Source organism: Pleurodeles waltl, chromosome 8 (assembly GCF_031143425.1).
Source record: "Pleurodeles waltl isolate 20211129_DDA chromosome 8, aPleWal1.hap1.20221129, whole genome shotgun sequence".
Lineage (NCBI taxonomy): Eukaryota > Metazoa > Chordata > Amphibia > Caudata > Salamandridae > Pleurodeles > Pleurodeles waltl.
The window spans coordinates 1,303,556,246-1,303,583,198 of NC_090447.1; the positions used below are offsets into that span (position 1 = coordinate 1,303,556,246).

At 48.5% G+C, this 26,953-nt stretch overlaps 1 protein-coding gene across 1 annotated transcript in view; it reads left to right on the forward strand.

Annotated features, from left to right (window-relative positions):
* CRYL1 (crystallin lambda 1) overlaps positions 1-26,953 on the forward strand; it is a 467,408-nt gene that overhangs the window by 349,119 nt on the left and 91,336 nt on the right. Inside the window, exons 4-5 of the mRNA XM_069202282.1 lie at positions 145-306; positions 7,579-7,773. Of these exons, the coding sequence (XP_069058383.1) occupies positions 145-306; positions 7,579-7,773 (357 nt within the window). The remainder of the gene's footprint in view (positions 1-144; positions 307-7,578; positions 7,774-26,953) is intronic.

Sequence of the window (26,953 nt, forward strand, 5' to 3'; positions counted from 1 at the left end):
ATAACACTGCTTTAACGAACCAGTGTAGTGTATCTTTATCGTAATCTTTTACAATGTCTACATGCATGGCTTTGAGCAAGAGTTTAATGAATGCAGAAATATTACTAAAATATTAACCCGATTTCCGTGTCCTCTGTTTTCCAGGAATGTATCCCAGAGAATTTGGATTTAAAGCAGAAAATCTTTCGACAGCTGGACGCCCTTGCCAGTGATAATGTAATACTTAGCAGCTCTACCTCTTGCTTGTCTCCAGTAAAGATATTCACAGGACTTAAGCACGTTAAAACGTGTATTGTGTCCCATCCTGTAAGTACTACAGAGAGCTATATGAATGTGGAGTAACATGCTCATTTATATATAGCACAATTGCTAATAGTGGTTGAGGTCGCCACCCATATAGGATGACTGGACTATTGGTTGCATATGTTCACAAGTTCCTAAATATGTAAGTTGTCTTGCAATATCAGATTTATGTACAGGCTTGAGGTCCTTTTATTCCTTTAATGTTTGGCACCTTCTTATCATATTAAAACATATGACTGGAAATATAGCGTTGCTTAAAATAAATCTTACCTACAATAGAATTGCACTTGTTTAGAAGCAAACTCTTCATGGGCTAGGAAAATTGAGCTACAAAAAGAGTTAGTAATCCCCCTCATCCTACCAGATGTCCACTTCAAAGCCCTTAGGACTGCCACACTAGAGCCAGTCTAGAGGCACTCTTCGTCACACGGTCCAAACCTTGTGTCTGTTAAACCATTGGATTCTAAGCACCTCTTCATATGAATGGCAACATTGAAAGGGGAAATCTAGCTCAACAAGACTGTTTTAATGTGATTTCCAATAGTTGAAAGTTGTTAATGGACCCCTGTGGCAGTCGCCATCACACTAAGATTACACCCTCCAACTATCAAATTCTCACTCGTCCAACTTGTGTTGAATTGGACTGGCCATGCGACTCACCATGTTTCCCTTTCTAGAACAGAGAACTAACTTGTTCAAGAACGATGCAACTAATTAGATTCATATTTTTATTACAGTTCTGTACATATTTATCACTATTTATATTGTTTTAATTTTTTCATTTTATTGGTATTTATTCAGATTTATTTTTGAAAAATGAGGTTGCATCTAGAATATTTCCATATTTATTTTACTCGTAAGAGGAAAGTGGCACCTTCAAAGTCTGTGCTTTTTTGAGTGACAAGTAGCACTGATTGCTAATACTTCATAGGGCCAGGGAACAGGACACAGCCCCCCGCCTTAGCCCTACAATGTGATATCAATTTTGAGTTCAATTAGCCCCACAATGTCATGGTACTAATGTTTTAGTGTATGAAGTAGCGTAAGGAGGCCTTCTGGAATTCTCCAGCCTTACAACTGCCAGAAAGGCACCATATAGGGGTTCTGTGCTCACTGCCACTGCCCTCCGACCAGTATAGATAAGGCCATACCTGCATTCAGGGAATATGAACACAGTTGAAAGCCTCTCTTGTTTGTTCATATTATACCATGTCCTTCAAGCCCCTTCATTCAAGTCTCTCAAATGATTTAGCAGCTCCTGCATAGAACACAAAGGTAAAGTGTCCTGTGGAATGTTACCTGGGGTACCTCCGTCCTGTCCGCAGTGCAGCCACCCGGATACTACCTTTATACATATGAGGCCATGTTACACAAATGCCCTGGGGGCTCAACAGGTGTTTGTGCTTGCTTTGCGTGCTCCGGGGCATCTTGGTTTTACAGCAGGGGCAGCAGATACTTGTGCGGTCCCTTCTGTAATACAGATAACGCTGGCGCACATATAGCGACAGTGCTATCATAAGAGGGCATTGAGGAAATCACTTTGCCTCTGTACCTGCTCCATATTATTAACGATGGTGCAGAGACAAATATGCCTTTAGAAGGTGCACTAAAAGTATTCGATAAAATTGGTGGTGCACTTTCGATGCGCTCTCTAAATGCAGCCCTCTAAAAGGATAAAAAGTGGTCCTATGGAACCCCCAGACACCCCCTTGCAGGTGGGTGCAGTCACTCACTTCACCCATCTGCAAGAGAATCTCAAATCCGTTTTCAAAGTGCAGGCGGTTGACGCCTACACAGAGAAACATGGAGTAGCTATTAAACAGCTGCTCTGTATTTCTCTTGAATGTGCTGCCCTGGAGGCAGCCCAGGTTCGCAGCTGCCCTGAGAGCAGCACATTCTGCCCAATAGGGTGCACTTTTACCTGCTTTCAGGTGTGCCATAGCGCAAACAGGGAAAGTGCGCCCTATAGGTAATACAGGCCATGCTGTGGGAGTGCCTGCCATTGGCGCAGGTGTGGTTACAAGTAACAAAACAAGTGTCTGCAGTGAGTGATTTACCACTGGCCCCTGATCTCCTTCTGTGCTTGTTAGGTGTAACAAAACAAACAAAATACTCCAAATGCTATAGGAAACTGGTTGACTTGGCTCTGTTTAATTGCTTGATTTCAATGGCTTGGAAAGCCGTACAGCCACCCACAATTGCTTATTGGCTCTGAGTGGTTCATAAGTGGGCAGTGGCTAAGGAAGACACTCTGGTATATGATCAACTGAGTAAGGGAGATAAAGGGAACTCCCCACTGTGGGATACATATGTACACAATCTGTTCGACAAATTGGACCCACCTAGTCTGCTCCGTTAGGTGGTGTGGAATTGTTAAGGGCCTTAATTGTGGTCACAAAGGGGACCATATCTCCACCCCACTGCTCACTGTGGGCTTCCAAATAAATTATTTTGCGGCCTCGTGCCCCTTGCACCTACAACTCACCACCCTGGTGTTTGTATCATGTACACTACATGTATTGTTATGATATGCTCATGCTTCCCCCGCCGCCTCTCCGGCACCAGTCAGACATTACCAATTGTTTGTTGCTGTTTCATTTTTTTATTTTTTACATATTTTTGGCTACTCCGCCAATGCACATGTCGTAATGTCTTGACTTGTATTACGGTGCTAGCTTAATAATGCAACACATATCTTTTTTTTATTTTTTCCATTGCTTTACGTGCAATGATGGTATAACCGGTTTCTATAATTGTTCTTGATTAAACCACAGTAGTGACACTCTGTTTGTCAAATATGCAACACGCTACTGCACTTTGCAAAATGCCAATAAAGAGATATTCCCCAAAAACTAAAATGTAACGTGCCTTGTGCAACTGTCACACATGCCTGGTACAGACATTGTCTCCACACTGCTTTCAAATAAACAATAGACCAACATGCTTGATCAAATCAATGTGCTGATTTAAATAAACTAAAGCTGCCATAGGTATGACCCAACAATGTCAAATAAACTTCATTCATGTTGTAAATTGCACAGGCAAATGACCCAAGGCATGTTGCAGATCACGAAGTTATTTTACTACCTCTTCTGCTTCTTTATACATTTGGAAAAGTTGCTTAAATCGAAGTCCTAATAGCTAGCAGTATGCACAGTAATTACTTAGTAGGCTTCTCGCCCTTGACCAGCTAAAGCAGGAATAACCCAAGTAAGAAAATAATAATACATTTATCAACCTATTTCTTTTTTGGTATCCCAAAGTCAAATAACAGGACAGTGTGAAAATGTGTTTGCAGTGCCAGAATACTAAGCACCCACAATGTATATATATCATGTCCTAAGTAGAAAACTTTCACTTAGCTGATCTTTGTCGTTTGTCTGAATAACAGAGCAGCAGGAAGGTGCTTTAACTGTCTTCTATTAAAATTTTACCTACTCCAATCAAATCTTAAGGAGGTGCAAACCAATATCCACCCATTCACATCCTTGACATGAGGTGGGGCTGGATTACCAGAAAGTTGAGTTGGAGTATTGGAAAATTTGACAGGCAGGTAGGCGAGAGAATTAATGAAAATATACTTAGGAGATCAAATTTAAGGAAAGGTACAAAGATGGGAGTTAGTAGCAGGAAATAAGGCAAGAATAATTGAAAAAAAAATGATAGAGGCAAATAAGGAAGTGCAAGCAAATTACGCACTGGGGAAAAACACCACCCCCATGATTTTGTACAGAGAACAAAAGAGTGAACAATGATAACCCCAGATTTTTACAATTGTGGAAAAAAATGGAAAACACTAAAAGATCTTCACTGGAATTTACAATAATTAGAAACTGAAAACAGGAAAGCCTGCATATACCTTAAGATTGTCCAAAGCGCCATACAATTGGTTGTTTATGTTTAGTTAGTTGAATTCTGCATTAACTATGTCACACTTACGCCTTTCATTATTCCCAGAATTCAGTACCAATCTCCGAAAGCCTTATTGATCATTCTCCTTCACTACATTCACCATTGTTTGCCATCTCTTTAATACATAAGGTCTTGTTTTCCAAATTAAATAATTTTAATATTTCTGTTGCTCTGCCCCTCCCTAGTGTTCCTAACTTTCCTATAATAGTGATGCTCAACATTCCTTACTGCCTTATCAAATCCCTCAGCTCCCTGTGTTTTAACCAATTTATGCTTTTTCCACTCAACTGCGCATATGACAGTGGTATCAGTTTCTTCATGAACACCTCATGATTAGACAAAAGGGTAAAATCTAAGAGTTTCTGAGGCTTATCTTTTCATTGCCCTCTGTTCATGTGCGATCCTGTGTTCTTAACCAAATTCCATTCAGCGAGAGGATCCTACCACACACTGTATCTTTAGCGATGTTGTCATACTCATGGAGCAGAACTTTGATATCAGAAACATCATTGTTGTGGTAATGAGCCTGAGAGAAAAGTTGTCTTGATATTGCAAGGTAATGCATAAATAAAAGTGTCCATATCTAAATAACTAGTTGGCTATATCCTTTAAGTAAATCTCTTCATAATTACCATATCTCTGTGTTTCAAAACATGAGCGAAAGTGTTCTACACCTAAGTTTGCGCAACATTACACATTATCTGCAGCGTTTATGCAATGGGCGTTCTGCCTCACTTGCCTCTAGTAGCTGAATCCATTATTTCAGTGAACATGCCAGCAAGCTGCTCCACCTCCCAGGTTTCTTGCAACTCAATACACCAGAATGTAGGGAAAAATCATTTTACTCGATATTTCAATCAACCTTATGGAATTCAAGTAATTTGCCAGGAAACCATACAAAGAATGGAATTATTCATGTTAAGATCTTTGTGAAGACGTTGTTGAAATACTCACTGGGGCCATTGCCAGGGAGATGCACCCTCTTCTGAGCCCTGCCTCTTTTTGAGCAGTCATATCTTGTGTTTTTGCCATAAAATCTCAGTCTTCTCTTTCAGCTCACTGAGATTTGAGTACTCCGCACCCTAAGCGTTCTCCCTACCTTACAATGAAATGATGCTTTCATTCTGTTTCCTTATTTCGTTCCCAATACTGTTGGTCTTCCAAATCTGAAAGTATAACACGTGATATGTCACTTAACAATTTGTGTAGTTTAACTGAATAGTGTATCAACATCGCCTTTATATTCAGAATCATACATTCTACCACTGGGGAATTGGCGTTTACCATCCGGGTGAATTTCAAGGAATAATACTAACTAAATATGTGAATATTTGATTTCTGAACGCTGGACAACTAGTTTTGCTGTACGGTTCAGTGGCAGGTACTCTCAGTTAGGAAGCATATACCTCAAAAATATGGCCCTGAAGTTTTCTTTGTCTTTCAGCAAAAGTGTGGGGTGCGAAGTGCTGAAAACCAATGGGGCTAGACTCGACACAGTATAGGTATGTCAGTACTCCTGTCCCACAGTGGTCCACTATGTTTGCATCCATGGTGGCAGCTCCTCTTAGGACTGTGGGGCCAAAGAATTAAATTAACTATCTGAAGGCCCCATCACAATGCACCCAGTGTACAGACGGCCTCTAACCTTATCGGATCCCAAGTGCTTTTTGGGGGCTCTTCTCCCATGCATGAGAAAGCCCCCACATTTCTAATTCAGGCTGTGTGTGTTTCAGCAGCATGTCACTCTCCTGCCCTCTGGTGTTCGTGGAGAGTTCACATGCTCAGTTCTATTAGCTGCAGGGCCCAAACAGCAACTCTTAACCTAAATGACTCGCTTCTACCAGCAGTCAAGTGTCAAGAAGCTACAATTATCTGAAGCATAAGTGTCACCATCTTGGAAGTGGTGCAGAGGACAGCAGAAGACCTGAAGTCTGGCTACCGCCACACATCTGAGTGTGGTTTCTCTCAGATATGCGCAAATCATAAATTTTCTCGAAAGATAATGTGCAGTCACCTTGGGGCCCCCGACACCCAGAAAGCTATGTAAAGGTGTGACTCACATAGCACCGACCATGGCCACAACTCCATGTTACATAAATGCTTAAGATAGATAGTGAGCAGAATGTTGGAATCTCCTGCACTTTTGCATCACAAATTAGTGAGCTAAAGAATGGAAAAAAGAAACAATTTGAGCTGTCCAAATGAGTATTTCTGTTGCAGAAACAATCCTACCTGAAGGGAAAATAGTTGCACCATGCCTGAGCAAATTCAGCTCATAAAAATGAAAGCGAGTAATAAAGACTGATATCAGTGACGGTATGGGCAAAGGTTTTAATCCACAGCCTACAAACCGGTCAAAGAATGAGAGACTAATTGACACATAACCATATTTTCTGAGGATATGATCAGAAAGTAGAATGTGTTTGCTGGTCACTGACATTTTAAGTAATCACATGGTTTTCAGTACGTCGAAAATATTCAACTTAAAAAATGTTGCAAATAAATTTGCTACACCTCTCTGGCGTTGGGGATCTTTTCCATTGTGTATTCTTGATATTAGCCATTTTAGAAAGTAAATTAATATTTTCAAGCGAAGCACTATGCCCAAATGTACAGACCAGAATAAGGAAGGGAAGTCAACGTAACCTTGATCACTGTTCTAACTCTGAGAACATTGATCACTGTTCTAACTCTGAGAACACTGACAACCATCACTTACCAAGCCCAAGATTATCAGCACAGAAAGTGAACTGTCTCACCCTTGGTATAGCTCGCCGCTGTAAAAGGGCTGAGAATCAAAACAACATTGACTTTTTGTGAATAAATGCAATACTACGTGCAGGCAGAAGACCCTTGAATTGAAACATTATTGGGACTATGCTACAGAGTCTTCTTTGAGAACCGTGTCATTCAGAAATAAACAAACTTGCTTGGCCACATGCAGCAAAAATAATAAACAGTAAATGTGACATGATGAGACATACATTTTGAACAAAATGGAGTTGAGGCCTAGTTGGCATAGTGCAAGAAAATTCACTTTAACAAGGCATATCAACATCTTTCTAAAGGTAATAGTATCATAAAACTATACATATGTAAAGTCAAGTGTATATCACTATTCTGAGCATTGTTAATAATGCACAATTAATATAAAAAAGGCACAAAACCTCAACATAATAATGGCCTCTGTTGACGTTTCTGTAATATGTAATTTTAGGATCAGGGTCTAGGTTTTCACGCATGATCATATTTTATTCATTTTTGAAGGGCAATGACAGAACATATTTGTTTGCTAACATTCAGTAATGATTGCTTACTGATGATATACGATTTGCCTTGTTTTCTGGATTTCTACCTATGCAGGTAAACCCACCTTACTATGTGCCACTGGTCGAGCTGGTGCCCCATCCTGAAACAGACCCTGCTACAGTTGAAACAACTTATGCTCTGATGAAGGCGGTTGGCATGTCCCCAGTTAAGCTGCTGAAGGACATTGATGGGTTTGTGCTGAATCGGCTCCAGTATGCAGTGATTAGCGAAGCCTGGAGGCTAGTAAAGGTACCTCATTCATCATTATAGCATGAAATCTTAGAAGCCCGAAGATGAAGCTAGTACTAGAAATCATACGTCTCAAAATATGCAAAGTGAAAGAACATGCTGCCTTCTTGCTACAGCCAAGTCATTTTTACAAATGAAGTGGGTACATTGGACAATTGGATGTGCAAGTGATGTAAATTGAGAAAAAGGGTTCCATGCATACGGAAAGGTGTCATTGGTTGCCTGTTGAGTAATAAAGGTGTGCAGACAGTGTGAACGAGGTCTTACCAATGCCTTCCAGGAACTGTCCATCCATGTAACATGTTGACCTCAAACATTTAATTTGAAACTTTATTTAATAAAACATAGTTTTTGATATTTCCTAAACCGCAAATGGGTTGGTTTTCCTCTTGAAAGTGGGTAAATGTGTTCCAGTGAAGAATGCCCTGACCTTGTGGGACCTCCTTCTATTTGTGACCTACTTGATATTCTGTTGGTGAATTGTCAGGAACCTGAGGTTCCTAGTACAGGGATAATTCCTAAAGATAGCAAGAGCCATTGCTTCTAAAGGCCCTGAGTATTCTGCAAGGTATTTGGGGCCGGGCTTTAAGTGGGATGAACAAAAAGTGGGGTGGGGTTTATATAAAGGGCATGTGGCCTGTGTAATTAAGGGAGTGGCTTAAACATGTAAACGACAAATCTGTAATTTCGATACCATTGACTTTGTCAGTAGTTAGCTGTTTAGGATACATGCGTAACATCAATGATTTTGTTGTAAATAACATTGAAAATATTTGAATTCAGAATTTGTGAGACTTTGAATTAAACGTTACTGAGGCCTGTGGAAGGGGTAATGGTCTTCAGTGTCTCTCAGTATCTCTGTTATGTTCACTGTATGTTAGACATGTTTGCCTTTTTCTCTCCACATTTCGTCCATCTGGATATCTTAAACCTCATCTCTCTCCTTTTCAGCACCCTCTTTATGCTTTCTCCTGAATGCACTCCCTCACATCGTCTTCACCACCCCCAAACACACAACACACCCACTCACCTGCAAGCAGTGTATTTTCTTTTACTTTCACCTTGTCAGTATTTTGACAACTGCGTACCTCCTTCAGACCCATTTGCACAGAATCACAGTTGCAACTGGAAAATATGACCGTTGCTTTTTGTGCTCTGTACAGAGGCCAAACATTGGATGACAATGTGTTCTCAACACTTTTTTGACCTACTGAGAGGCACCTGAGAAATTTGTATTGCCTTCATCGTCAACTCCAGAGCTCTTATCATAAGGGTGCACGTTCCCTATTTGCACTGTGGCACACTTTAAAGCAGGTGTTTTAGGCACAAGCAGGTAAAGTAGGCCCTATTTTGGTGAATGCGCTGCTCTCAGGGCAGCTGCAAAGTCAGGATGCCCTGATGGCAGTGCATTCAAATGAAATACAGAACGGCTGCTTCAAAGCTGCTCCGTGTTTCACAGTTCAGGGAGCAACCCGCCGACACTTTCAAGAGGGATTAGAAATTCCATTGCAGGCAGGCACAGAGAGTGACTGCACCTGCCTGCAAGAGGATGTCCAGGGGGTCCCTGGGACCCAACCCTCTTCTCCACGCTAGATGGCTTCTTTTAGGAGGTGCACTAAAATTGAGCTACTTTTTTGTCGCACATTTTCAGTGTGCCTCCTGATAGCTTCTTTGCAATGGCGTCCAAAATATGGTGTGGGCGCAAAGGTAAAGAGATGTCCTCATTGACATGATGCCACACCCCCAGGCTAATGAGGGAAAACCTTCAGATAGCACCGGTGCTACATGTGCGCCAGTGCTATCTGTATTACAGAAGGGGCTGCACAAACGTCTTCGTCTGTTGGAGTGCATTCTGTTGCACAGATGATTTTTGCAAAGATGCTGCGTATTATCTCACTAGACCAAGAAACTGGATGTTAATCCTGCTCTATTTTCCTTTCTTTGATTCTTCAGAATTGAAGTTGTGAAGTTTTGAAATATCGTGCACTAATAGACAGCAAGCCAAATTCATACCTGTGCAGACCAAATCAAGCCCTCTGTGTTGTTTTAATGTTCACCTTCCTCACATCCTTTAGATTCCACTGCCTACCGTATGCCCCTTGTCACTTTACTGGGTGCTCTGTCCAGGTGAACTACCCTCTTCCAGAGAAGATAATGCTGTTTAGCTCCCGAGTCTGAGCCATGGTCAGAGAACTTGAGAGGGCTAACACGAGTATGTATGGAGGACTTTGCAAATCAGCTTTGTGAAGTAAAACCTGCACTAATCGGGGGAATGAACAGAATTTTAGATCTGCCAGAGTGCCAGAAGAAACTTCCTTTACTAACCCATGTCACATGGAGGATGACACTACCCACTCCCCCAACACCATCCACATCCTCCTCTTCACAAAACTCACAGAAAGTTTCACCAGTGAGACTAAGGAGAAGATCTGCACCCAGATGATCCGAGTTCTCTGACACACTAATTAAGGCAAGTCGGAGGTCAAAGGAGAATATAGAGGTCAGAGGACGCCAGAGTGGTGGTGGTGTGAGCGGCAAGCCAGGAGCTGAGGAACAGAGGTGGGGGCGAGTAGAGCCGTCCAGCCCAGTATTGGTGACTTCACTGCAGATCTTCCCCGGGCCCCGAAGGTGGATGCAGTGGACGTGGCCTGTCTGGACAGAGAGGCTCAGAGTTGAACAACTGAAACGGAGAGGAGCGGAAACAGCGCTGAGCTGAACTGAGCAGAGCAGGTCAGGCCCCTGCTCACCCTTCTTGTGTTCACGCGGGCCTTTGGCCTTGGTCTTTGTTCCCACAGTCCTGCTATCCAGTTTAAGCTACTGGTTCCCACCTGTCATCCGCCGCTACTGCGCCACCATATTTGCCTGTATCCGTCCCGCTTTTGCCCTGCCCCAGAAAAAAATCTTTGCAATGCAGCATTGTAGCACCTGCAACCCTGCTAACCCACCCCCTTTCCCAGACCAGACCATGCCTTGACTGACATGTCTGAGGGGCCCTTTTTGAAGTATTTTGAAGCATTTCTGACCCTCCCCCCCCTTTGAAGCTCTGAAGTTCTTCTTGAAGCCCTGAACACCATACCTCTCCTTCCTTACACCAGCAGGCTCTGAACTCAGCACCTTGGGAATTTTGGCACTGGAACTTGGGAACTACTTAGACCATTGACCCGCCCCAGGTACATTTCTGAGGGTGGAGTGCGGTGGCCGTAGTCAGCCACTTCTAAGTGTGTGTCCCAGAATCCTTGTGGAAGCAGCCTGGCTAGTGCAGGGTGTGGCTTGCGGGGAACTGACATGACTAACTCTCCCATTTGGATATGTGGCGGCCGGCTCATCCCCAAGTGCCTTTTTGGTGTCTCTTTGGGGGTCCAAATTTAATCTTAGCCCAACTTAATCAAGTTTAATTCAACTGAATGTCCACTTTCCAGTATCAGCCACAGTATGCCAACAGATGTAGATCGTGATACCCGGGTCACCCCGGCCTACCTGGCCCACCTCTGGCCTGGTCCCATTAGTGTCACCAGCCTTCCCAGCTTCTAAACACCTGACAAGGAAGTCATCCTCTGTATTAAACACTGCAAAGACCCTACGTCCCCAAGCATCAGAGTGGAGGCTATTCCACTTACGGTCTATGCATCTGCAATTTACGCTAATAACCAGAAGGAGAGAGCATTTTACCAGTAAGTGGTGACACAAAACACCACAAAAACCAAGGGTAGAACAGAGGGGTAAATTATGTAATTCCACACAATTTGGTATGCCCCAGAACCTCAGGAGAGTTGGCCTGACCCAAGGTGGGTCTGAAGGTACCTCAGGTGCACTGTATCAAATTCCTCCGCCAGTGCTCTCGGGAAAAGCTGCACATTAAAAAAAGCTGTTCATCCTAACTTCAAGAATACAGCGTTAAGAAAAAGTCAGCTGCCCCTTCAAACCTGGCAATGCAGACACAATTTGCCTGCCCTTTATCCAATTCAGGTAATGCAAAGGCCACCAACTTTCCATCGAAGCTCCAGGACCAAATAAATAATTTTGCAATACAGTTGGAGAACAATACAATAATAGAGTTATCATCAACAACCAGTACAGAGAGCATTGTCGATGGACCTCCCCACCCCCCCAACTCCCTGTCTGAACTTGCATTAAACTCTGAGGAGTGGCTATTTAAGATGTGGGACATGAATAACAACTGATCTTCCCAGCCCTCTTTCTTATTACCTGGATCCATATCCACAGGGGAAATGGGCACCCCTTGTAGACTCGGATGACCTATTTGACCCATGGGCTCGGTCTTATAAAATCAGGGAACAGGGAAGCTGTTCCCCTCGGGGGTGCAACTACTGGTTACCCAGCACTTGCAGAGCAAGCAGACCCACCTGGCCCCGCTGGGTGATGTACCATGGTCAGAATCCTTCACACAGGTTACAACTACTGCTGCCAACGGTAGAATGGTGGGTGCGATACATGCAAATCGTATAGTCCCCTCTCAGGAACAAGTTCACCCATCCTTTGCCAAGATCTCAGTTATATGGCCTCTCTAAGTTGCCAACCGAGGACAGAGACACCAGCTTCCTAACCTAATTGCTGCAAGAATAACTTATTGGTTTCAATAAATGCAACACTGGTTGCCACGACAAACACCCTCACTTGGCAATCAAATAAGTTAGAGATATAACTGAATTTGATACAAGCTCTAGCCAGCTCCATTACTCGCATAGAGGCTAAACGTATTTGCCAGGAACAGAGAAACCTTAGCACCAGCACCAACATAGTCAGTTCTAGCAAATTGGCATGAGCCTTCCTCCTGATAGTGGATAAACTCTCAACTTTGCCAGAAGTACTGACCTCCATGATACCAGATCGGAAGCTGGTGTTCCCCGTAGCATCCACCAGCAATCAGCATTTGTTCAAACTTCCATCAGTAGCCCCGCCAAATGTGCACTCAGGCCCTTGTTATGAGTTTGGCGGTCTATTTGCAACACCGCTGCGCTGGCAGCCGCCAAAAGACTGCTGGTGATGGCGGAACAGTGACCACCGTGTTACGAGTCACAAACTGAAGACCGCTCAAATACAGCCACAAATCCCAAACCTCCAGGCTGACCGAGGGCGGGAGAGAGACAGTCCCACCACCAGCACTGCCACGCCAACAATACGCCACCCTCCATAGTATGACCCACAAATCAGCTTGGCGATCAGTGCACGGCAGAAAACTATTGGTGGTGCGAAATCGCCACGATCAAAAAAGCATCTCCACCAGAACCTGACACCACATTGGACAGTCTGAATACCCCACACCTGACACACACCACACACACCTGCACACTGCACTATATAACACATCCACACACACACTCCCACAATCCTTTGCAATGACAACTACTAACAGAGACATCGAGGAGCACACCAACGGAGGACACTGCACATCGCTACCATATGCAGCAACCCACTTCTCAACCATCACACACCACACAACTGCCACTGCATACATACCACCAGATACCACCAGCACACACAGCCAAACACACACACCCCACCAACCACCCTACACACACAACACACACCCCGCCCGCAAAAACAACCACCATGTCCCGTCAGAAGCACCCATGTTTCACAGATGATGAGTTGAGGGTCATGGCAGATGAAATAGTCACGGTAGAGCCACAACTGTTTAGAGCTCAGGTGCAGCAAAACTCGATAGCCAGGAAAATGGAGTTATAGCAGAGGATCTTTGACAGGGTCCAGTCAGTGGGCACCCATCCACACATAAGGGAGGACATCAGGAAGAGGTGGAACAACCTACTGGGGAAGTTGTGTTCCATGGAATCCAGACACCAGATTACCATCAACCAGACGGACGGTGGGCCCCCACCGCCTGCCCCTAAGTTCACAGCGTGGGAGGAGAAGGTCTTAGACATCATGCATCATGAGGGCCTGACTGGAATCATCAGAGGACTCGACTCTGGTAAGCCAACAACACTCCCTAGGCACCAAATGCTCCTGGCCAGCATGCGTCCCCACCACCCATTACTCCCTAATCCACCCCATCCCACACTTCTGCACCCCCATTACCTCACGCCCCTCCCCTGCATTCCACCCCACCCCACTGCCAGTATCCCCACACAGTCTCTCCCTCATGCATGGATACCAATCACAATCAATGCCAAGCACCACAACTCCCACAATGCATGACTCCCTACACATCATAAAATCACAGTATCACTTCACAGTGGAACACCTACACAGAAAACCATAGCACCTGCCACACCAACTGGATGCTTGCACTGCATTCCACCACATGGCAATGACAACAATGCTATCCACAATCCAGAACTGACAATGGAAAATGGATACAATGCCACAGTATGTAACATGCAAGCAATGACTGCAGTGCTACAGCTGTCATTGCCATCACTGGAAAGCAAGTCAAGCTACCCCATGCATCAGACAATGATCGGAACAAGTACAACTCCACAATTTAACACCCTCCCTTTCCATCCTCAGGATGAAGGCCTCAGTGGATGTCTGGAAAGTCTCGACTTGTCTGGCCCCTCTGGGACAACTGGTCAGTCCACCACCACAAGCCCCACACTGGACACATTGGAGTCCCCCACCCATGTGGCAACCACAGCATAGCCAACCCTTCATCCCCAAACCTGTGTCCCAAAGACAGGTCAATCAGCAGTGTGCCCCACAGTACAGGGATCAGAGTCAAGCCCACACACCCAAGACAATGAAGGTCCTGATGCAACTGGGTGTGGGCACACTGTGCCAGGGGCACAGGCACAGGGGGCCAGGGGCAGTGGGAGGGCACCTGTGGGCCAAAGGATGGGGCAACCACAACAAACGACTTGTCATGAGGCTATCACCCAAGTCCTGGGAGCATACCACCAGTCCTAGGACACTATGGGCAAGATCCTTGCAACCGTCCAAGAGAACTAGAAGCTGCAGAGGGAATACCACCAGAAGGACATGCAGCAGTGGCAGACCCTCAATGAAACCATAGTCTCCATTGCAGGTGTACTGAAGGAAGTGACCACCATCCTGCGTGCATCCTCCTCCCACCAGCAGGCCCCTTCCACTAGCCACATTCCAAGAGAGCCTTCCACTTCCGCAGCAGGTAGTGGAATGGTGGCCCTGCCAGAGGACAAGCAGACCACCAGCACCCCTCCCCCTGTAGCTGAAGAATCCACACACAAGTGAGGACATCCATCCAGGCATCCTGCAGGACCTGATGCCAAAACCAAGACCACTGCCAGGAAGTGATCCTCTCCTGAACATTCTCCCTTGTTTGCTACTGACACACCCTGTTGACTGTCTGTTATGTCTCCACTTTCCCATGGCCCCTTGGATAGTGGACCTGGACTACCTGCAGCTGGGACAACTACTCTGATGATTACACCCACCATGACTCCACTCATCACCCATTGCACTTGTGCATAACATTAAACACCTCTGAGCACAGCCACTGCCTATGTATCATTATTGTAACAAGTAAGATCTTCTGGTGTGTAACATGTCATTACAGTCATACCATTGTCCTGCAAATGTCTGTGAGACAGACAGAAGGGGAAGCAATATGCAGCAATGTTGATGGTAGAGCAGACCTATTCTAGATACGCCAAGGGAGCCACCAGGCTAGGCAGGTACCAGAGTTGCACCACACGAATTCCCTGCAAATAGATTGAGACAGGGAGAACTATCACGATAGGAGTCAGTGTAGGCCACTATTCACACATGCTGTACAATGTTACAATCCCTAGTGTGATTTGGCAGCTGGAATCACAAACCATATGCCCATGTCAGATCTACATTTCCAAGACATCCAACAGCTGACAAAACTCAACTAAAAGCATGTTCCACAGTCAGTAACTGTTGACTCACACATTCTCCCATGGTCGACTGTGAGGATTAATAGCAATACCGAAAACACCACTATCTTTGGCACTACAATTGCAGTTGACAAAGCAGTATAGGGAACATAGCACATGGACAATAAATTGCATTAGTGATGCTACACAATAGCAGAGTGAAAATAGCACTCACATTTGAACAGTAACACCTCCTCTGATGGGCAAAATGTACACCCGCCCAAAGCCAGCCAGAGGGAGAGCTGCACTCAACACCTCCACTGATGACAGACACCAGGAGGAGCTATCTCACATACAGAACACTTGACACATACTTGTTTCTCATGGGAAGATTTGTTCAATTAACCCTGCTCTAGAGTCAGCTGCATCCTCATCATCTTCTCCCTCTTCACTCACTATGTCCCCTTCATCAGCTACTGGTCCACCTGCCACCTCCTCTACATCCAGCAATGGGATGTGACTCCTCAGGGCCAGATTGTGTATCATGCAGCAGGCAACAACGATCTGGCAGACTTTAGCGGTTTGTAGAGTAGGCCACCTCAAGAGACCTGTAGGTAGCAAAATCTGGCCTTCAGTAAGCTAAAGGTCCTCTCAATGGCACGTCTTGTCCTGCTGTGGGCCTCATTGAAAGGGTTTTCACCATCTGTTGTTGGATATCTCACAGATGTCAGCAGCCAGGGAAGGTTAAGGTACCCAGAGTCACCTGTGTGCACAACGGTAGGACACATTTCAGTACTGGTGGGGACACAGGGCACATTGTGAAGAGAGGTGAGATTATAGGGGCACACATCCAATTGGACACATACCGATGAGCCAGGCCCGGTCTCTCTGTAGTTGTGCCATCATGCATGGGAGGTTGCTGTTCCGCAGAATGTATGAGTCATGCACAGAACCAGGGAACTTGGCCATAATCTGTGAGATATATTGGTCAGAAAGACACACCACCTGCACATTTATGGAATAAATGTTTTTCAGGTTCCTGTACACTTGTTCATTTATCCTGGGTGGAACCAAGGAGATGTGTGTGCCATCTATGGCCCCTATCACATGAGGAACATGTGCCAAATCGTATAATGCAGCCTTAACAGTGGCCAAATCCACCTCTTGAGGGACCCTGATGTAGCAGGGCAGATGTCTGAGCAAAGCACACAGTACTTCCTTCAACTTATAGCTGAACATTGGCTGTGACATCCCTGCTGCCAAGCCCACTGTCATCTATAACGAGCCTGAGGCAAGGAGGTGGAGAACTGACAACTCCTGTACTAAGGGATGGATGGCATAGGGATGACGTATGCCAGGCAACAGATGAGGCTCCAATTGGCTACACAGCTCCATGATGGTCTGACTGTTCAGACAATACCTCTGTATGATGTGCCTCTCTTCCAGGTTAGCCAGGTCAACGAGGGGCCGGTACACAGGGGCATGTCTCATCATCACCATTGCACCATATCTGGGAATAGGAGAGAGAAGTCAAAAGTTGATGTATGCAATGTGTGAACATTGTCAATCTATGCAGTAGTCACTATATATCTTCCATGACACACCTAACATTCATCTTCTATACACTTATTGCATGTAAAATGGCAGCTGCCTGTCCTGCATGCACAGGACAGTTGGAAGTGACCTAATTCTGCCGGCGTTAGACGTCATGGCGGAAGGCAGTCTAAACAGCTGTGCAACTCCTCATTGGATAACCTTGTTGCCCATGGGAGACCAGGGCTAATGTTGATCACCTCCGGTGGTGACGGTCATGTTCGTGGCAGCCGTGACCGCCATCTACTGTTACACAGCTCACTTGAAACCTGACACTCGTGCAAGCAAACCTCCACTGCGTGTGTTGCTGTGTTCTGACTCTGGAAGCCAATATGCCACGTCCTGCAGCAGACAGGGCCCCAGCCTTCACCCAGGAGGAGCTGAACAAACTTGGGGATGGGGTCCTACCCCTGTATGGGCAGTTGTATGGGGCACCAGAGCTGCAGGTGAGTCTCATGTCACTGTACTGTGTGATTGTGATGTGTGAGGATGAAAGGCATTGAGATGAGGCAGACAGAGTGGATGCATGGAGATGATTCAGGAGTCTGAGCGTTATTGACGTGATGACACATGAGTGTGGTCATGAAATGTGTCTGCTGTGTGATGTCCACTGCTGACCCTGTAATGCCACTCTACATTTCTTTGATATTCTGTCTGTGTCTCCCATGCAGGTCAGTGCGCATCAGAAGAAGGGGATTTGGCATGCCATTGCCAACCAAGTGCGGAAACTAGGGGTCCATGCCCGGCGGAGCACCCACTGCAGAAAGAGGTGGGAGGACCTGAGACTGCAGAGGCCCAGCTGGGGATGTCCTCCCAACAAGGGAGGGGTGCCCATTGGACCCTGACCCCCCCAATGGCCTGCATTTTGGGCTACCCTGAGGTGGATGGGCTCTTGAGGGCAGCACAGCAGCCGCAAGGGGTTAAGTACACACTAACACCTCTATAATGTTATGCCTGTATGACTTTGGGTTAACCACAAGTAGAACAATGTATCGTTGGTCACTGTCAGTTACATGCCGACCATGGGTATCAGCCACCTTGGCAGAATTGGTCAAAGATGTGTGTCCATACCAAGCAGACAGTGATTTATGAGGGCATTTACTTCACATTTGGGATTTGTGTGGTCACCCTCAACAAGCTTTAAGAGCCCAGCTCCTACCATCAGCATCAATACAAGTGAGGTGTCAGGTCATTGCTAATAGTATCAGCCTACCACTGTGACAGAGGTAATTAGTGAGTCGTCATTCAGCTGCCATGTACTGCATGTGTAGATGTGTAGGCACAGTGGGCCCCTATGTCACTGTGCTATTTGTCATTGGATTAGTGGGCATGCTACCTACCCATGCAGGATTCTGTTGAGTTAGGAGTACAGGAAATGTCTCCATACATGACCATGACAATCTGCCAGGCACTGGCCAGGTGTGTTTAGGATGACTCTCATCAAGTACATGAGTGCTACTGTACCACCATTAGCAGTTTACTTCAGCATTGATGTATTTTCCCCAAGGGTGTCCTACTGCTGTAACATGTGTAGGTGAGGGCATGGCCTGCCATGGCATGGCAGCAGATGATGATGATGTTGTTACTCCATGTGTATTTAGGGTTGGTATTGACCCATTGCACCCTCCCTCCCTCTCTACCTCTGTCTTTGTGTGCATCAGCATCATCAGGCGAAGGAGAAGGGGCACCGGCGAGTGGGGAAGCTGCAGCGCACGGGACCAAGGAGGCTGATACCAGCAGAGCTGAGGGGACCAGTGGAATGGAGGGTGAGGGGATTGCCACGGGGAAGACAGATCGATTACTACATCTTCAGATTCCTCCACAGATGGACACTCCCTGGCGGTGGCGGACCCATCTGGTCCCATCCCAGCACCATCCTTGTCTGTCATTCCCCCTTATCAGCACCGCCCACCCTGTAGCTCCCCACCCAGTTGCCCATGCCCGCTTACCGAGGAGGGCGGGCATCTCCTTTTCCACAGGCACCTCTGCCCCTTCCCCAGTCAGCCCTGCTGCCCTCAATGAGGAGTCTGTTGACCTCCTGAGATCCATCTCTGTGGGGCAGTCAACCATTGTGAATGCCGTCCAGGGACTGGCATCACAGATGCAGCAGTCCAATGCCTACCTGGAAGGCATTCATGGTTCCCTGGCTGCCCTGCAGAGATCGTTTCAGGCTCTGACCTCCGCATTGATGGCAGTCAGTGTCCCATCTTCTTCCGTCCCCCCTCCAACTACCTGTTCTCAATCCCACAGTTGTCTCCCCTCACCCATCCAAGGAACATCTTCTTACCAAAATGCATCCACATAAACAGACACAGATCGCAAGGACAAACACAAGCACCACAAAAAGCACCACTGCCATGCACACACAAAAGACACACGCAGGCACAATAACATCCACTCCCTACATGGACTCCCCCACCACCTCCCCCCTCACAGACACCACACCACACCACTCAACCCTGCAGTCACCACATCATCACTCCCAGATCCTGCCACAAGTGCCCTCATTCCCACCGTCACCACAATATGTATGGGGATACATGCACCCCATACTCCACATGCGCACTCAGCACAACTGTCAACACCCCCATATGCAGCACATCCACCCTACCTGCAGACACCACTACAACATACATTCCGAAATCCACCCTGCCATTTCCCTGCATCTCCTCCCCCTCCTCCCACTACACCTAAACGCCCACACTCACACACCCAACAGTCGCACCCCACACACATGACATCCACGCTCGCACCTGCACCCTAGGCACCTCACCATACACACCTCACAACCACTCCCTCTCCCTCCACTCCAAAACGTGTCTTCCATGACCAACCTTGTGCCCCTAAAAAACGTTTCCTGCATGTGATTTCCCTGGTCCCTCCCACTGACCCAGTCCCTGTGTCCCTGTTCCCCCAAGCTCCACGTTCCCCCCAAACCCCTGCCTTCCACCTCCCAGTCCTCCTATGGTCGACCTGGTACTAGCCATGCCCCTCCCCCACCTAAGACTTCTACCGGCACAAAGACCAAGGTCACCCCTGCCAAAGCAAAATCCAAGCCCCCTCCCCCAAAATCAAAGTGAAAACCTAAACCGCCACCCAAACCAAAGGACCCCCCCCTCAAAACCCAAGCTTCCACCTCGGGCCCAACCCCATCACCCCTGAGGTGCCTGCTTGCCCCATTGCACTACTCGGACTAACCCAATAGGAGAAGGCTGCCATTGACGCTGAGGAGAGGCAGCACCCAGAACACAAAGGCAGACTGGACAAAGCACCTTGTGCACCAGGCACCAGGAGCACAGGTGCAACACGCATAGTGGGAAGAGTCGGAAAGTCGGTCAGTGGGTCAACAACAGGGATGCCAGCAGCACGCAAGGAGAGGGGAGGGTCCCCAAGATCACCAAGGGGGTCATTACAACATTGGTGGTAAAAGGCGCTTACCGCCGTGCAGAAGACCGCCAATACACCGCTGCGGCCGCGGAATCCCGCCACAGCTATTATGACCCACATCTCGGAATCCGCCGAAATTCAGACACCCACACAACACCGCCACACCAAAGGTCAGTGATAAACTGGCGAAAACAAAACCTCCACCTCCACGCCAACAGAAACACGCCCATGCTGTTACGACCCACGAATCCATGCAGCGGTCTTTCAACCACGGTATTCCATTGGCGGTACACACCGCCGCGCTCAAAATACACACACATCTCCAAAACACCGCCACATTGGACAATTCCAAATACACACACCTGACACACATACAAACACCACTCCCACACACCCAACACAATATAAAACACACACCCACATCACCCACAAACCCCTACGACCACAAATTAGAGACGAAGGCCAGAGAGACTGCACAGCCAAGACAACACCACCATACAGAGGCACACAACACCATCACCCAACCCACATCCACGCACAAAACACCACACACCACTACACATCACCACACACATCAACACTCACACCGCCCCACACATCACACACACCACCCCATGTCAAGCCAAAGACACCCCCGCTTCTCCGAGGAGGAGCTCAGGGTCATGGTGGAGGAAATCATGGTAGAGCCACAGCTTTTTGGCTCACAGGTACAGCACACATCAATAGCCAGGAAGATGGAGCTATGGCGAAGAATCGTGGACAGGGTCAACGCAGTGGGACAGCACCCAAGAAATAGGGAGGACATCAGGAAGAGGTGGAACGACCTACAGGGGAAGGTGCGTTCAACGGTCTCCAGGCACAACATCGCGGTTCAGCGGACTGCGGCAGACCCCCACCTCCTCCTCCACAACTAACAACATGGGAGGAGCAAGTCTTGACCATCATGCATCCTGAGGGCCTCGCAGGAGTCGGTGGAGGATGGGACACTGGTAAGTCAAATCTTAACTATCATATCCCCCACCCTACCTGCATGCTATCACACACCCCCACCCTCACACCCTCCCCTATCACTCCAACTCCTCACTAATGTACTAATAACACAAACCACACATCCCAACACCAAGCCCTGCATGACAGAACTAAGCATGGACACCCAGCACTAAAGCATGCCCACTGCACATACCCAGAACACCCCCCTCAACCACCATCACACAAGCTCCCACACAGGAATGCTTGCACTGGGGTACACGCTCACCCACCCATTGCACACCATTACACACACACATGCAATAATCATGCTCTTATGCCCCTGCAGGAACCCGAAGGACCGTCATCACACAGGAGGGTACAGACAACACCACTCCACCCCCAGAAGAGGCCCACAGTGACAATAGCAGCTCTGTCCTACTGGATCCTGATGACCACCCTGGACCATCGTGGGCCTCGGGACAGTCGGTTCCCCTTGCACAGGCACAGCCCAACACCGACCTTCCACCCTCTGGTAACACCAGCACAGCACCCACCCAGCGGGCCCAAACCTCCCTACTCAGGACAGGTCAATCAGCGGTGTGTCCACCACTACAGGGAACCCAGGCTAATCCACCACCCCAACAACAACAGGGACCTGGGGGCAGTGGTAGTGGGCACACGGTCCAGGGGACGGAGGCAATGGAACACAGGGGAACTGGGAGGGCTGCTGTGCGACAGGGGGGGGGACAGGCCTAGGGATCCCACTCTCCACGAGGCCCTATCCTCCATCATGGGAGCATACCACCACTCCCAGGAGACGATGGCGACGGTCCTGGACAAGTTGCAGGAGACCCTGCGCCTGCAGGAGGAACAGTATTTGGGGTTCAGGGAGGAGCTCAGGACCATCAGCTCTGCCCTGGGCACCATCGTAGGGGTGCTGAAGGACATACAGCAGACCTTGAGGGACACCGTGGCACTCCAAGGGGCCCCTGACACTAGCCAGGACGATGAACTGCCCACCACCTCCGCCGGCGCTAGTGGACAGGACGCCCGCCACAGGACCACCACACCAGCACCCCACCCCCTGCAGACGGACAACCACCACGCAAGCGGTCTCTGAGATCCAGGAACAGGACAGAGCAAGATGGCAAGACCCCGCCAGGAAATGAGACCACCCTGATTGTCCTCCCACTGTCCCACCTTGTTACCCTGTCCATACTTAAACAGCCCCAGCTCCACTTCCTATGCCCAGATGGGCAGTGCACCTGTGAGACTAATACACTGGACTCTGCCATGGACATTCCTCCACCATCACCCATCACCATTTTACCACCCCCTCCAATAATTAGCACTTCAATAAACACCCTTGAAACACAAAACAATCTGGAGTCAGTCTGTGATTTTGAAAATGTGTATCATCAATGACAGTGTGATAATGCATTTCCCATTGTAAAGCTAACATACCCATGTCACACATCACAAGTACTTGAAGGATGCAAGCAGATGACACGTTGGTAACCACACCTGTGAAACAGTAATCGAAAGGTACAACTCAGTTACCAAATAGTGGTTGAAACCGACAGACAGGATAGAGGTAGACCTTTGAAAGTTAATGTAATGTCAAACATGAAAATGTTCTCACCTGAGTGTCACTGGAAATATTGCTGTATGACTGACTCCCTGTTGTCGTTGTCTTCTTCCTCAGCTCCCTCCTCATCACTGTCCACAGGCTCCACAGCCGCTACAACACCGTCATCTGGATCATCCTCCTGCAGAAAAGGCACCTGGCGTCGCAAAGCCAGATTATGAAGCATGGAGCAGGCGATGATGATGTCGCACACCTTCTTCGGTGAGTAGAATAGGGATCCACTTGTCATATGGAGGCACCTGAAGCTGGCCTTCAGGAGGCCGAAGGTGCGTTCGATCACCCTCCTAGTCCGCCCATGGGCCTCATTGTACCGTTCCTCTGCCCTGGTCCTGGGATCCCTCACTGGGGTCAATAGCCAGGACAGGTTGGGGTAACCAGAGTCTCCTAATAGCCATACACGGTGCCTCTGGAGTTGACCCATCATATCAGGGATGCTGCTATTCCGCAGGATGTAGGCGTCATGCACTGAGCCAGGGAACATAGCATTTACCTGGGAGATGTACTGGTCTGCCAAACATACCATCTGGACATTCATTGAATGATAACTCTTCCTGTTCCTGTACACCTGTTCACTCCAGTGGGGGGGGACCAGAGCTATATGGGTCCCATCAATGGCACCTATGACGTTGGGGATATGTCCAAGGGCATAGAAGTCACCTTTCACTGTAGGCATATCTGCCACCTCAGGGAAAATGATGTATCTCCTTACATGTTTCAGCAGGGCAGACAGCACTCTGGACAACACGTTGGAAAACATAGGCTGGGACATCCCTGATGCCATGGCCACTGTTGTCTGAAAAGACCCACTAGCAAGGAAATGGAGCACTGACAGCACCTGCACGTCAGGGGGGATTCCAGTCTGATGGCGGATTGGTGACATCAGGTCTGGCTCCAACTGGGTACATAGTTCCTGGATTGTGGCACGGTCAAACCGGTAGGTGACGATGACATGTCGCTCTTCCATTGTCAACAGGTCCACCAGCGGTCGGTACACCGGAGGATTCCGTCATCTTCTCAACTGTCCCAGCTGACGGTGCCTACGAAGGACAACAGCGACGAATCAGTCATAATTCCTCCAGGTATGTACCCACAGTTACACACAAGACTACACCACTCACGAAACCCTTCCTGTATGTGTGTTGAGTGTCGGCCTAGCTATGTGTGACGCACAGGTAAATTAAGCCATGTGGGCCCCTGAAATGGCGGCTGCCTGACCTCTAAACTGGGACAATGGGATTGTGGGGTAACTGCGCTGGCGTTGCACACCGTCGCAATAGGCGGTCGTAGACCGCGGCGCAATGCTGCATTGGTTAACATTGGACCTTATGGGTCCCAGGAGCCAATGAACAGGTTCGCCGGCAGTTATGATGCGCACCGCTGCGGACGTCACCGCCATTTTCTATCTGTTCAATCACTAGATACCTGACCTTCGACAGGAGAGGACCTACACTGCAAGTGCTGCTGTGACCTCGGTCTGGAAGCGACGATGGCTGCTGCGTCTGGGGAAAGGGCCCCTGTCTTCACTGCACAGGAGTTGGAGAAACTGGTAGATGGGGTCCTCCCCCAGTACACGCTACTCTACGGTCCTCCAGACCAACAGGTTAGTACACAGGGAGCACGTTGTATGGGCTAGGCCTGGGTGGAGAGGGCTGGTTGGAAGAGGGAAGGGGGCAGAGTTCATAGAACATTAATGCATGGGAATGAATGGGCCACATGGCCAGAGTAGGGAGGGGGCCACTCACAACGACGGTGCAGTTGGTAATGACTGTTCCTCTTTCCTTGTGCATGTCATGTAGGTCAGCGCCCACCAGAAGAGGGACATTTGGTGTGCCATCGCCAAGGAGGTCCGGACCCTGGGGGCCCACCAGAGACGGGGCACCCACTGCCGTAAGAGATGGGAGGACATTCGCCGCTGCAGCAAGAAGACGGCGGAGGCTCAGCTGGGGATGGCCTCCCAACGTGGGTGGGGTGCCCGTCGCACCATGACCCCCCTGATGTTCTGGATCCTGGCGGTGGCCTACCCGGAGTTGGATGGGCGCTTGAGGGCCTCACAGCAGACACAAGGGGGTGAGTACAACCTCATTCTGCAGACTTTGCGTGCAGTAGAGGGGTCTGGGTGGGGGAGGTGGGCTGTGGGTGTCCCTAGGCCAGGGCGAGTTTGGTAGGCAAGGCCCCTCCGTAATGTAGCCCATGTGGCACTCTACCCCACCTCAGCAGAGTGCCAAGTCGAGGTATAGTTGCCCCTGTGGCATCCATGTGCGCAGATGTCCACCATTGCCATGTAGGCCATTTCCCAGAAATTGCATGTGCAGAGGGCAGGAGCACGGCGTAATGCAGGGGGCTGCTGTGTCTGTCTTGTCCGCCAACGGTAGCGGTATGCCATGCACTAAAACTCTCTTTCTACTGTCTCCCCCCCTTTTTCTGCTCTCCCTGTCCTTTTGTACATCAGCATCATCAGGCGGAGGTACAGTGGCACCGGAGCACGAGGGAGCTGCATCCCACATGGCCATGGAGGGCCACACCACGGACTCAGAATGCACCAGTGGGACGGAGGGCGAGGGGAGCTTCACGCCGGTCACCGGATCACCAACCAGCGACACGGACTCGTCCGCCGATGGGGGCTCCCTTGTGGTGGCAGCACCATCTGTGCGCCCCACTTCTACAGGTACAGCCGCCACCTCCCCTACCAGCACCGCCCTCCCAGCAGCCCCTCAGCGTTCGCCCCGTGCCCGCTCACCCAGGAGGGTGGGCATCACCTTCGCCCCAGGCACCTCAGGCCCTGCCCCAGTCACCCCTGCTGCCCTCAGTGAGGAGGCCATTGACCTCCTCAGGTCACTCACTGTTGGGGAGTCTACCATTGTGAATGCCATCCAGGGTGTAGAACGAGAGTTGCAACACGGTAATGCATTCCTGGAGGCCATTCATTCTGGTCAGGCTGTCCTTCAGCGAACCCTGCAATCTATGACCTCAGCACTGATGGCAGCCATTGTCCCTGTGTCTAGCCTCCCCCCTCCAACCTCCTCCACCCAGACCCAATCTCCTGTACCCCAGCCCATCCCAAGCACACCTACAGACCAGCATGCACACAAGTCAGCACACACAGGTAGCTCAAGCAAACATAGGCACCACACAACCCACAGGCACTCACGCAAGCCTCACCCACATACAGACACAGCAACATCCACTGCCTCCACTGTGTCCCCCTCCTCCTCTTCTCCCTCCTCCCTCCCAGTCTCGTCTACACACACACACACCTGCATGCACCACATCTACAGGAACTATGAATCGCACAAGGACACCCAGCACCACAAGCCGCTCACCACCTCCACTGCCATTTAAACGTCCCCTGTGTCCTCTCCCAGTGTGTCTGTGACGCCCCCTCCCAAAGTACACAAACGCCAGCAATCACTCACCCAACATCCATCCACCTCACGACAGCCTCCAGTACCTGCACCTGCACCCAAAACACCTAAAGTAACACCTCCGACAACCACCTCCTCTTCCTCCACTCCCAGACCCCCTCCAACTACCCATCCCAGTGTTCGTCAGAAACTGTCCCTCTGTAAAGTTGACCTTTTTGCCCCTCCCCTCCAATTCATCAGTCCCGTTGTAGCGCCTCAGCCAAAAAGCCTCCAATACCAGTGGTGCCTGTTCAAGGTTTGTGGAGTGCACCGGCCACCAGGGCAGGCAGTATGACCTGGAGCCAAAGCACTGGCAGCCCACCCCCTGTAAAGGCTCTAAATTGGAGATTGGACGACGGGACGTGTGAAGACTCCTGGTGGGAAAA